This window comes from Scyliorhinus canicula, chromosome 9 (genome assembly GCF_902713615.1).
Source record: "Scyliorhinus canicula chromosome 9, sScyCan1.1, whole genome shotgun sequence".
Classification (NCBI taxonomy): Eukaryota; Metazoa; Chordata; class Chondrichthyes; order Carcharhiniformes; family Scyliorhinidae; genus Scyliorhinus; species Scyliorhinus canicula.
The window spans coordinates 63,462,890-63,475,636 of NC_052154.1; the positions used below are offsets into that span (position 1 = coordinate 63,462,890).

The window sequence follows — 12,747 nt, forward strand, 5'->3', positions numbered from 1 at the left end:
CTCTTTACCCTCGGCACCTTCCCTGTCCATGTAAACTCGGAAATCAGTGGGCGGGGTCCTCCACTTCTGAGACTAAGTGTTGATGCCAATGGAGAATCCGTGGACTTCAATGACATTATCTGTCCTGAAATCAAAGCCAGTTCCAGACAGTAGATAAACATCCCTTTTGAAATAATTTTGGAGAAAGAAGGTCACATGACTCGAGTGCAGATTCTGAAATCTCTATATTCCTTTGAGGACTGAGAAATTCTCTGTCTCCTGTTTGACATCCAACCTGCAAAACGAAGAAACAGGATACCAGCTGAACAACAGCCTGCTCCTAAAAGCCTGGGCTGGTTTCTCCATCTGGTGCAGCACACCATCGGGATTATCCGTTTCTCCGGCTGGTCAATGGGGTTTCCCATTGTGGGGCAGCCCCACGCCGTTGGGATAGCCCCGGGCTGCTGGCAAAACGGTGAATCCCGGCGGTGGAGAATTCAGCCCCCTGGCTCTGCTGGGAGATTTCCTTCCATCGCCTGCAGAACTGACCATTCTCTGTGTATCAACTTCATCTTGCGGTATTTGCATCAACTGTAAAAGGAAGATTACAACTCTGGTCTTCAGCCAGTTGAGATCAAGCTCCTCACTGCATTCTGACTCTGAACTCTGACAATCTTGTGATCTAATATTGACTATTGGTCCTAAAACTTTTTTTCTATCCCCCTTACTGTGTATGAGTGAGTTTAGTGGAGTGGCACATTGCGAACACTCCAACCCGGGTTTGAATAGGAATAAACTAACCATCTGAGATAATCATAATGCGAGTTTGCGGATTTGGGAAAACACAGCACAGCCTACTTTAAAAAGAATTCAAAAGCATCTTCAGCTTCGGAACAGTAGGTGAGGGAAAATAAATTCAGATTCCCTTCATCCCTTGACCATAACAATTGAAAATAATAAAAATTTATAAACATATGTCCTCATGTATGGACAAATTGAATTCTGATGCAATTCACCAGGTAGATCTTCTTTAGCTCTGAAGTAAATCAAAATAATGTATCTGTAGCTTCCTACTTTTTTCCGATCTATGGAGGCAATGCTAAAAATAAATCAATGGCAGTTGAAGTATTTAATCACTAAATTAAATATCAAGAACTTTAATTGCCTAATAGTACTGACAAAAGATTAATGTACATTACACATCCTTTTAAGTACAGGTACTACTGGATTAAGCACGGGAATAATTTATGGACTTTGCTCTGCCAGCGAAGAGCCTCACCCATTGATAGCATAAAACTGGAACATTGGGCAGAATTCTCCGGCTGTTGGGATTTTCTGGCCTGGCTGGCAGGGCATCCCTGTCCACGAGTTTCCTGGTGGCGTGGCGTGCCTTCAATAGGAAATTCCATTGACAGCAGTGGGAACAGAGAATACTGCCACCAGCGAACGGCACACAGCCAAGAAACACGGCATTGAGGGAACGGGGAATCCAGCCCATTACCTACACTGTAAGATATTGGCATTTCAAAACAAAAATCCAACAATCTGTTTGTTTTCCACTTCCCATATATCACAACCTTTGTCATGAAGCAAAGAGCCTGCTTCCATGCTCAAGACGTTTTCATTGCTACCTGTAGAAGATACAGGAGATAAATCAAAGTCTTGTCCAGTGATTTTTCCCGATGCCACATATGTGATTAAGAACTCCGTGCCAGTTTTAGGGGTGCGGGCAAAGGGGTGTGGCCACCAATTCAGCAACATTTACAGACATTATTAATAAACTGAGGGCAGAAATTTCAGCCTTGAAAGAAGATGACCTGAACAAAGTGTTCAAATTTTTAAATTAATTCAACAGAGTAAATAGATATAGAAAAACTCTTTCCTTTCATGGGGGAAATCATCAACAAGTGGATTTGAAGTTAACATTAGTGCTAGGCCATTTAGAAAGGAAATCAAGTGCACTTTCTCACACAAAGGGCAGTAGAAATATGGAACTCTCTCCCCGGTAAGGCTGTGGATGCAAGGACAACTAGAGCTTTTAAGATGGAAATCAATAGAGCTTTAAAGATCAGGAAATCAAGGGATATGGAGTTAAGGCAGATAGATAATGGAACTGAGGTCCAAATCAGCCTTTATTTAATTGAACAAAACAGGCCTAGAGGACTGAATGGCCTATTCTTGTTCCTGTGATCGGAGTACAGTTTAGCACATACTTTGATTGTGTACAATTTCTACTGCAGTGTTTTCATCACCCGGAGAATAAACTGGACAGCACTTTCAAAGAGGTTGCACCGGCAGATCAGGCCAAATGGCCTCAATCCATGGTGTAAGATTCTGGAATTTCGTGATGCTCTCCACTGAATATATTTCACAATTTTGTACTCTTCAGTCAAAGATTCATGGAACTGGAGTGCATATGTGGAATTTTGGCACAGATTCCAACATGCTCACACAGATTTCCAACCACTAAAAGGAATCTGAATTTCTTTAGCCAAATTTAATAAATATTAAGTGAAATTGTGTTACGAAATGTTTTTAAGTTAGCGACAGCACGGTGGCGCAGTGGTTAGCACTGCTGTCTCACGGCACCGAGGTCCCAGGATCAATCCCGGCTCTGGGTCACTGTCGGTGTGGAGTTTGCACATTCTCCCCGTGTTTGCGAGGGTTTCATCCCCACAACCCAAAAATGTGCAGGATAGGTGATTGGCCATGCTAAATTCCCCCTTAATTGGAGAAAACGAATTGGGTACTCTAAATGTTTTTAAAATGAAATGTTATTAAGTTACAAAATCCATTTTTCTATTTCTCTGTGTGCTTTGTAAACGTGTAGTCTATGGAGATTGTAACATTTAATGTGCAGGATGTTCCATTGCCTGTTACATTTGTTGCTGCCTAATGTCGAGGACGGGACCCTCTTAAGAACAATAAGAACATAAGAATTAGGAGCAGGAGTAGGCCATCTGGCCCCTCGAGCCTGCTCCGCCATTCAATGAGATCATGGCTGATCTTTTGTGGACTCAGCTCCACTTTCCGGCCCGAACACCATAACCCTTAATCCCTTTATTCTTCAAAAAACTATCTATCTTTACCTTAAAAACATTTAATGAAGGAGCCTCAACTGCTTCACTGGGCAAAGAATTCCATAGATTCACAACCCTTTGGGTGAAGAAGTTCCTCCTAAACTCAGTCCTAAATCTACTTCCCCTTATTTTGAGGCTATGCCCCCTAGTTCTGCTTTCACCCGCCAGTGGAAACAACCTGCCTGCATCTATCCTATCTATTCCCTTCATAATTTTAAATGTTTCTATAAGATCCCCCCTCATCCTTCTAAATTCCAACGAGTACAGTCCCAGTCTACTCAACCTCTCCTCATAATCCAACCCCTTCAGCTCTGGGATTAACCTAGTGAATCTCCTCTGCATACCCTCCAGTGCCGGTATGTCCTTTCTCAAGTAAGGAGACCAAAACTGAACACAATACTCCAGGTGTGGCCTCACTAACACCTTATACAATTGCAACATAACCTCCCTATTCTTAAACCCCATCCCTCTAGCAATGAAGGACAAAATTCCATTTGCCTTCTTAATCACCTGTTGCACCTGTAAGCCAACTTTCTGTGACTCATGCACTAGCACACCCAGGTCTCTCTGCACAGCGGCATGCTTTAATATTTTATCGTTTAAATAATAATCCCGTTTGCTGTTATTCCTACCAAAATGGATAACCTCACATTTGTCAACATTGTATTCCATCTGCCAGACCCTAGCCCATTCACTTAACCTATCCAAATCCCTCTGCAGACTTCCAGTATCCTCTGCACTTTTCGCTTTACCACTCATCTTAGTGTTGTCTGCAAACTTGGACACATTGCCCTTGGTCCCCAACTCCAAATCATCTATGTAAATTTTGAAGTGTTTTGATAGGTCTCAAGATCAATTCAAGGGTCAGTGAACAATCCGTTTGAGTTAGTCACTCTGTCAGCCAGCAAGTGGCCCAGGTGAGGAAAAAGAAAAGGGACAGCAATAGGACCCGGTTAAGTAAAAGAAAAGGAGCAGGGAAACAGGCCCCAAGTTTGAGAAAAGGCTGTGGTGAGCAGCCTATAAGTGGGCTATTGGGATAGAAGTACCCCTCTGGACCAGTGGTTTTTCTGCTTGGCACAGCTGAAGATATGAAATTGCGTTTGCCAGCTAATGCTTGTATGTACTTGGAAAGCCAGAGAAATGTAATATCAGAAGGTGAGATTGCAAACCTGCGAGGTGAGCTTATGTTGAAGTCGGAGTAATATTTAGCGAGAATTAAGATCTTCAAAGGTGAAGGTTCAAAATCCTTGTGAGATAGAAGAAGTTTCAGTGAGATTGGTTGGCTCACAATGTGACAAATATCTGAGTGGGTTGTTTAAGAAATCCATGGAATTGGGTTTGGCCGCATTTGGCATTTATCCTGTAGTGTGGTGTGTTTGACCACAGTTTGCCTGTTAATTCACATGTACCTCATACTTAGCCTAAATGTTAGAGTATAAGATAGTTATTGTAAATTGGTTCATCTTTCTGAACTTGTATATTAAAGTATATTTTTGTTTGTTCCAAACCTGTGGAATCTTGTGATTTTATTCTATTAGCAAATGTCTTAAATCTCAAACGTCTGTTTTAATCAAACGCATTGGTCCCTAACCAGATCTCCCCACAAATGGGGTCTGACCAAGGGTCGTAACAATTCCACAGCATAAAGTTCTGCACAAGTAATGGACCTACACATAAATTGCTTGCAGTGGTGTCTAAAAAAGTGGTGACTAATAAAGGTCTCAATCTGATAGTTCAGATATAATATTTCTCTTGGATATTATTTCTTAATGGAACTAGGTGGACAAACAAATTATCTCAAAGTAGCAAGAAACTGACATAATATTACATGATATTACATGTTCAGCAAGCAACCCCAAGTTGTTTTAATGGTCTCATATGAGATTTGTAATCATCCAATAGGTAAACTGTACCTATTGCTGTATATGTACATTTGAAGATTATATACAGGACCAGAAAAACTGTATTTAGTATATATTGCAAGAGCATACCTGTTGCATCCAGGCTCTATGATAAAGCACTTCATACTCCAACAAAACTCTGGCTACTTTATTATAACTGTGGATGATCCACCTTGCATCCTCTTTCTGCAGGGCGCCAGGCCTCTGTTCGAACAGCAACATAGGCTCCTGTATCCGTCTGAAGAGCTGTCGAGCCCAAATGATTTTTCCAGCTACTGGAGGAAAGTCACGTGGCATTGGAGGATCAGTCTTCTCTTTGTTGTAAATTTGGGACACCAGATCGATATCGTTACTGTAGCTGTGGAGAATTTTCTGAAATTGCTTATCAATTCCCAGATTCGGTATTCCAAGCCTGAAATTAAGATGGTCACATATTAAGATAAAACACATCACGACAAAAATCTGAATGGAGTCAATTAAAGTGCAGTCTTTTCCTTGCTCCTGTATCATTGTCACTGTACAAAGAACAAAGAAAATTACATCACAGGAACAGGCCCTTTGGCCCTCCCAGCCTGCGTCGATCCAGATCCTTTATCTAAACCTGTCGCCTATTTTCCAAGGATCTACTTCCCTCTGTTCTGTAGGGTCTAACATTTGCCAGCTCACAATATGCAAAGGATTTTGTCTAAAAAAAACTAAAGTAGGAAAGGCGATTCAATTGCACATTTGTGTCAAAGTGAGAACTTTGTAATTGTGGACTCAAGATACCAGTCTGTTATGGTATTCTAGCAAGGGCTTAGCACAACACCACTTCTAAACTTGTGATTGTGAAATTATTGATGATGTGAATCATGAGGCTAGAAAGTGCGCAAAGCAAATCCCCACTGTACGTTTAGAATAGAAAGCCTTTGTTGAGCCAAATGTACTATCTACAGCTCTTCTAAAGAAACATGGGGGGTACAGATTCGTCAAAGGCACCAGTACGTTTGTAGCGACATATTTGAAATTACCTCTCAAACTTCACCACAAGTGACAATGCCTTCTGAGTGCTTGAGATACAGTCAAGAGTCGTTTCCATGAGCTGTTTGATTTCAATCTGTCAAATTAAATTTAAGAATGTTGATATAATGTACATCATTTATTTCACTTATATTTTATTTCTTTTGGGTGGCTACCTCCTGCCAAGGCGAGGCGCGAGTGTTAGATCCCATGCCTTGGATAACTCCAGTGTGAACATATTCAAGTGAGTCTGACTGCACACTTGAATATGCTGATCTGGATCCAGCCCACAATGGGCAGGATCCGGATTGCGACGCCTCAGGCGATCTCACTAGATCTCGCAAGGCAAAACGAGGCCGTTAAATTTCACGAGAGACGACCTTGTAGCTTTCCGAGTCAGGCGCGATGAGGCTGGTAAATTGCAGCCCATGGGTTTTCAGTTCAACTCCTGGACTGCTGAAATTATATCTATATTATATAGATATATAGATACAGAGATATAGAAATCTGGGTTGTAAAGTTAAAGAGTCCATGTCTGTGAGTGATCAAAGATGTGGAACCCTAATAGATAATCTTGAGTAAAAACACATGTACCATGTAAATGATCATATCAATATACACACGAGGCAATTGTGGTAGAATTCTATTTGACAAGGGAAGATGAATTTGGCTGCATTTGGAGATTAGAACCCGGGGTGGGGGGGTTGTGCAGTGTGCAGCCTTTCCACATCTTGCCTCCACTTTACACCAAGTTCCTGGTTCCCACTTGTATCTTCAATGTTTCACTTAGTGTTGCTCTTGTGAGTTCTGCTGGGGTCTATTTAAATAGAGATCCTTCATTGCTTGTTGGGGCACATCGTCCCACCCATCCTCAGGATTGGCCAAGGAACCAAGAGGCAGGATGATATGTTTGTGGTTCAGTGAAAGAACCTTAGTGAAGCCCACTAATTAATCAAATGCGTTCCTGACTCAGAAACAGTCCCACCATTTCAGCGGGGATTAAGTTTATAAAATTCCGCCATCGACATCTATATAAAGGGTTAGTGTCAGCAGCGTTTAGGGGTTAAGCCATTGTATGAATTCCAATTAATTGGTTTTGTAAATTAATACAAAAATGTGTGAGGTCACAGCCCAATCGTTTCACTTCTGGAATCAGATTGATGGGATTCAGGTCCTTCTTTCTTTGATGGCTGTGTAGTTCCCAGGAGAAATTGTTCGGGGTCTGTGGCCAACTGTACTGAATCACCTGGAGTGCAGTGAATACTGAAAAATCAGGTATTCTTTAGTGCAATCCTGTAAAGGAACTCACTCAATGTTCCATTTAATTAATAGATAAAAAATGGATGGGCTCCTTGACAGGAATGCACTCCACCAACCCAATTTTATGGTAATCGCTGTGTCCAGGTGTTCCGGAACAGAATTGACTTTGCGCATAATTGTGGCATTGAGATGGCTGGGCTGAAAGCATGGAAACTGGGAACAGGAATGTCTTACCTCTATGGTTACCTAGGCTTTGGTCATCTTGACCCACTTCCTTGACCTAATGAAAATCACAGCAGAAATATTTCCCAAACTGCCTGGCATTTGGATATCTCACTCAAAGATGTGAAGGTAGGAATGTGACAAGGATGCATCAGCTCACGAAAGGCAGACATTAGGGTGATCATTATGGAAGCGTGCAAGGAATTTTAGTCTTCAGCTGAATGTTCAAGTTCAACTGCTGGAATGGGATGACTTTTATTCTTTTATGGGATGTGACTGGCAAGCTGAGGGGCTTGCTAGCCTAGAATCAACCATATTGCTGTAGGTCTGGAGTCACAGGCAGGCCAGACCAGGTAAGGATGGCAGATTTCCTTCCCGAAAGGTTGTTCGTGAACCAGATTTCTTTTTACAATAACCAGTAATATTTTCATAAGAACATAAGAACTAGGTGCAGGAGTAGGTAATTCAACCTCTTGAGCCAGCTCTACCAATAAATACGATCATGACTGGACTCAGCATAGAATTTACAGTGCAGAAGGAGCCCATTCGGCCCATCGAGTCTGCACCGGCCCTTGGAAAGATCACCCCACTGAAGCCCACAACTTTACCCCATCCCCACAACCCAACAACCCCACCCAACCCTTTGGGGCACTGAGGGCAATTTAGCATGGCCAGTCCACCTAACCTGCACATTTTTGGACTTATATTGGCGATGAGGATAACAGATTAATGATGATGCTGCCTGCGATCTGACACGTGTGAGCATCCTATTTTAATCAAAATCTGAAGAAGAGAAAATAATCACCCAAATGCCTATCCACGGGCAAATAGATCCAATGAGATGTTGAGATATTGTTCGATCCCGACCTAATCGCCAATGGTGACTTACCGAGGCTAGATTTATATTTCAGATTTATTCATTGAACGTTCCCCAGGAATTAACCTGGGCCTTTGTCTTACTCATTGAGTGACATTACTACCCTACCACTATCTAGCGTGTTGTTCTCCAACTCAAAAGTAAATTAAGTATACAAAAATAAAATACTCTGGAAGCAATGACCTCAGCTGACACTTCATGACATTTTTGAAAACTCAGAGAGATTACTCCAATCTATTGACCATTACCTGTGGTAGCATGTGGTTACCATAGAATTTACAGTGCAGAAGGAGGCCATTCGGCCCACCGAGTCTGCACCGGCTCCTGGAAAGAGCACCCTACCCAAGGTTAACACCTCCACCCTATCCCCATAACCCAGTAACCCCACCCAACACTAAGGGCAATTTTGGACACTAAGGGCAATTTATCATGGCCAATCCACCTAACCTGCACATCTTTGGACTGTGGGAGGAAACCGGAGCACCCGGAGGAAACCCACACACACACTGGGAGGATGTGCAGACTCCACACAGACAGTGACCCAAGCTGGAATTGAACGTGGGACCCTGGAGCTGTGAAGCGATTGTGCTATCCACAATGCTACCATGCTGCCTGTTACCTGTGGTAGCATATGGTTACCTGTGGTAGCATGTGGTTACCTGTGGTTGCATGCTTTCATCCTAGCCACCTCAATGCCTCATTTATGTTTGAAGTCAAAATTTTCAATAGAGATTTGATGAGTTACCAGAACAGAGAGTGGGAGAAAATCCAGAGCTTCAAAGGAAATCTAACCTTCAACTGCCTAATGTTTGTTGTTAATTGTGTGAACTGTTAAAGCAATTGCCATGGTTTTTACATTGGCAAACAGAACTCCAAATAATTGTTTGGATTTGATCACGAGCCTTCTCCATATAATTGAAAGCTACGGCAGGAATTCTCCAGTCGTTGCGATTCACTTTCCCTGCTGGCAGCGCACACACGCCCACGGGCTTACCAGCAGTGTCGGGTGGTTACAATGGGAAATCCTGTAGACAAGCGGCGGGAAGATAGAATCTTGTCACCAGCAAATGGTGCGTTGCCGAGAAACAGACGGCTGGGGAAGCAAAGAATCCCGCCCTACATTAAGTGAGGTTATATAGGAAAGTACTGCCCACAGAATATTGCTCAACATTTGCAATTCTAAACATGTTCTGCTTACTTTTTCAATATTCTGCAGTGTGCATGAACATTTCCATAATAGTGTTTTGCAAATCTTTCAGACATAATGGGTGGGGTTCTCCATCCACCGACACTGAATTGTGAAACATGATTGGGCGGAGAATCGTGCGTGTGCCGGAAATCGGGGCTGTGTCCAATGGAATGGCATGCTCCGGTGCCTCGACAGCGGTATCAATGCAATCTACTCTGCACACCAGCATGGACATGCAGATTGTAAAGTAAATGCTTTTGGCATATCATTAATGGGCCCACCACGGTATTCTCTGGGCCTCCCGCGATGCTCCACCTCCACCAGGAGGAATGAACAACGGTAAGGATCACTCGTGGTATTTAAAATCAGGAAACAGTCACAGTGGCTGCTGAGGGAGAGAAAGAGGAGGTAGGACCTGTTCCCAAAGGAGCGATCGTGGGCTGCCGGTCCTGGGCTGGCAAGGCTGGCGGGGGGGTGGTGGCCTATGTCGGGCTGGCGGGGTAGTGCGGCGGGGGCGGGGGGGGGGGGTGACCAGGGAATGGGCCATGGGGTATCCGGGCACAGACCATCATTGCTGCAAGTCATAGAATAGAATTTACAGTGCAGAAGGAGGCCATTCAGTCCATCAAGTCTGCACCGGCTCTTGGAAAGAGCACCCTACCCAAGGTCAACACCTCCACCCTATCCCCATAACCCAGTAACCCCACCCAACACTAAGGGCAATTCTGGACACTAAGGGGCAATTTATCATGGCCAACCCACCTAACCTGCACATCTTTGGACTGTGGGAGGAAACCGGAGCACCCGGAGGAAACCCATGCACACACGGGGAGGATGTGCAGACTCGACACAGACAGTGACCCAAGCCGGAATCGAACCTGGGACCCTGGAGATGTGAAGCAATTGTGCTATCCACAATGCTACGACAAGGCAGGCATCTTGCTGCGCAACCCACTAAGCCCAGAGTTACACCAGGAATAGTTAAATGGTTAGAATCTGCCTTGCCCTGGCGGATGCACTGAGCCTGTACGAGCAGCAGCTGCTTGGGGAGGGTCCTGCAGCATCGGAGCTTGCCCCAGAGGAACAGGAACCAGCCGGTGAGCATGGAAAGCTAGCCACCCAATGGGCCGAGGAGGAAGGGGGAAGGAGGTGCCGCATCAGACCTCGTGTGCACCTGTCATTCGAGGACCTGCCGGATTGGATGTGTCAAAGAGCAAGGGGACCGTACGGCATATCTGCCAGATCATGGCACACCTGGAACCGCGGGGGTATTGGGGGGACACCCGCTCCCAGTGGCCGTCAAGGTGACGGACGCTCTGAACATTTTCGCTATGGGGCCCTTCCAGGTGCCGAGCGAGGACCTGTCTGGGATCTCGCCGACCTGGGTGCACGGGGGCATCCATGCCATCACGGAGGTCATCATAGAATTAGATCATAGATCATAGAATTTACAGTGCAGAAGGAGGCCATTCGGCCCATCGAGTCTGCACCGGCTCTTGGAAAGAGCACCCTACCCAAGTTCAACACCTCCACCCTATCCCAATAACCCAGTAACCCCACCCAACACTAAGGGCAATTTTGGACACTAAGGGTAATTTATCATGGCCAATCCACCTAACCTGCACATCTTTGAACTGTGGGAGGAAACCGGAGCACCCGGAGGAAACCCACGCACACACGGGGAGGATGTGCAGACTCCGCACAGACAGTGACCCAAGCCAGAATCGAAACCTGGGACCCTGGAGCTGTGAAGCCACTGCGCTATCCACAATGCTACCGTGCTGCCCATTAATGGTCCTATATGTCTGCTCGGCGCAATATATCAGCCTGACTATGGACCAAGCCCACCAGGTTGCCCGGGCAGTGGGATTCGCTGCCATCACCGGGATGCCTCAGGTCCAGGGACGCATGCCACCTAATAGCACCGGCGCACAAACCGAAAGGGGGTCCACTCCATGAACATGCAGCTGCTGTGTGACCACGAAATTTGCTCATGCAAGTCTGCGGCCAATATCCAGGCAGCGTACACGATGCCATCATCCTTGCACACTCAACGGTTCCCAACAGCTTCTAAGCACATCCCCCGGTGAGGGGTTAGCTCTTGGGTGGCGGGTTATCCACTGCGTCTGTGGCTGGTGATGCCTATCCGGATACCACAGACTGACGCGGAGACCCGCTACAATGATGCCAATGCCGCAACCAGGACCGTGATCAAGCAGTGCATTGGCGTCCTGAAGATGCGCTTCAGGTGCCGGGCCAGTGTTTATTTTTATCGCAGGTTGGAGCGCCCTTTAAAGATGATGCCCTGATCTCTGCGGAATCGCGTTGCCAGCTCTATCAGTCCCAGAGTGAGGTCAAAAATCATGCCCCCAGATTCTCTATGCACTGAGTGCTAAGATATTTCCATTGCGATCTTTAAATGAATACAAACATGTAAGTCACTGATCTGTGCAGTAAAATGCTTGTAATCCACATCAAAAACAGTCTTTTTGTAATCCAGGATATTATAATCTTGCTTTTTCATTCCGGATACAATAACCTGCAAGATAAGAAAGACAAAAAATGAACTGGACTATCAAAAAAAATCCTTTTTTCGTTCAATACACTAGATTTATGTTTTAAATTACTTCCAATACATCTCCTTATAATGAGGTGCAAAATGTGAGAGGGTGCCCCTCATCTAATTCACAAAGCATACCAACATCATTGGAAGACAAAACGTACGGTTTGAAATTTCAAATAAACACATTGGGTGGAATTGTCCTCTCTTACCATCAATGGGATTTGTGGTGGGCAGGGGCAGAAGATATGGAGGGGAGCAAAAAATCCCAATGTCAGGGAACCAGGTCAGGAACATCCCCTCCTGACATTCATGGCAAGCTGATAGCAAGTCAGGGCTCCCAATGTAGTTTGGTGGGAATCCATTTTGCACCTTATGCATGCTCGTTAAAACCCCAACAGGATTTGAGCCAGGGAGGTGGGATGGAAATTTTCAGAAATGGGAGGAGAAGGGGATTAAGACACTAAAAGATTTGTTTCTTCGGGATCAGTTGGCAGGATTGAAGGAGCTGGAAGCGAAGTATGGGCTGGAGCAGGGGGAAATGTTCAGATATTGATAAGATGCAGAGCTGGGCCGAGAAATGGCAGATGGAGTTTAACCCGGATAAGTGCGAGGTGATTCATTTTGGTCGGACAAATTTGAATGCTGATTACAGGGTCAGCGGCAGTGTTCTGAGGAAT

The 12,747-nt window shown here is 44.8% G+C and overlaps 1 protein-coding gene across 1 annotated transcript in view; it reads right to left on the bottom strand.

Annotated features, from left to right (window-relative positions):
- Positions 1-12,747, bottom strand: part of LOC119971355 (dynein heavy chain 5, axonemal-like) — a 461,705-nt gene that overhangs the window by 364,771 nt on the left and 84,187 nt on the right. The window contains exons 12-14 of the mRNA XM_038806777.1: positions 11,939-12,046; positions 5,971-6,056; positions 5,051-5,372 (exon numbers count right to left, since the gene is read on the bottom strand). Coding sequence (XP_038662705.1) covers positions 5,051-5,372; positions 5,971-6,056; positions 11,939-12,046 — 516 coding nt within the window. The remainder of the gene's footprint in view (positions 1-5,050; positions 5,373-5,970; positions 6,057-11,938; positions 12,047-12,747) is intronic.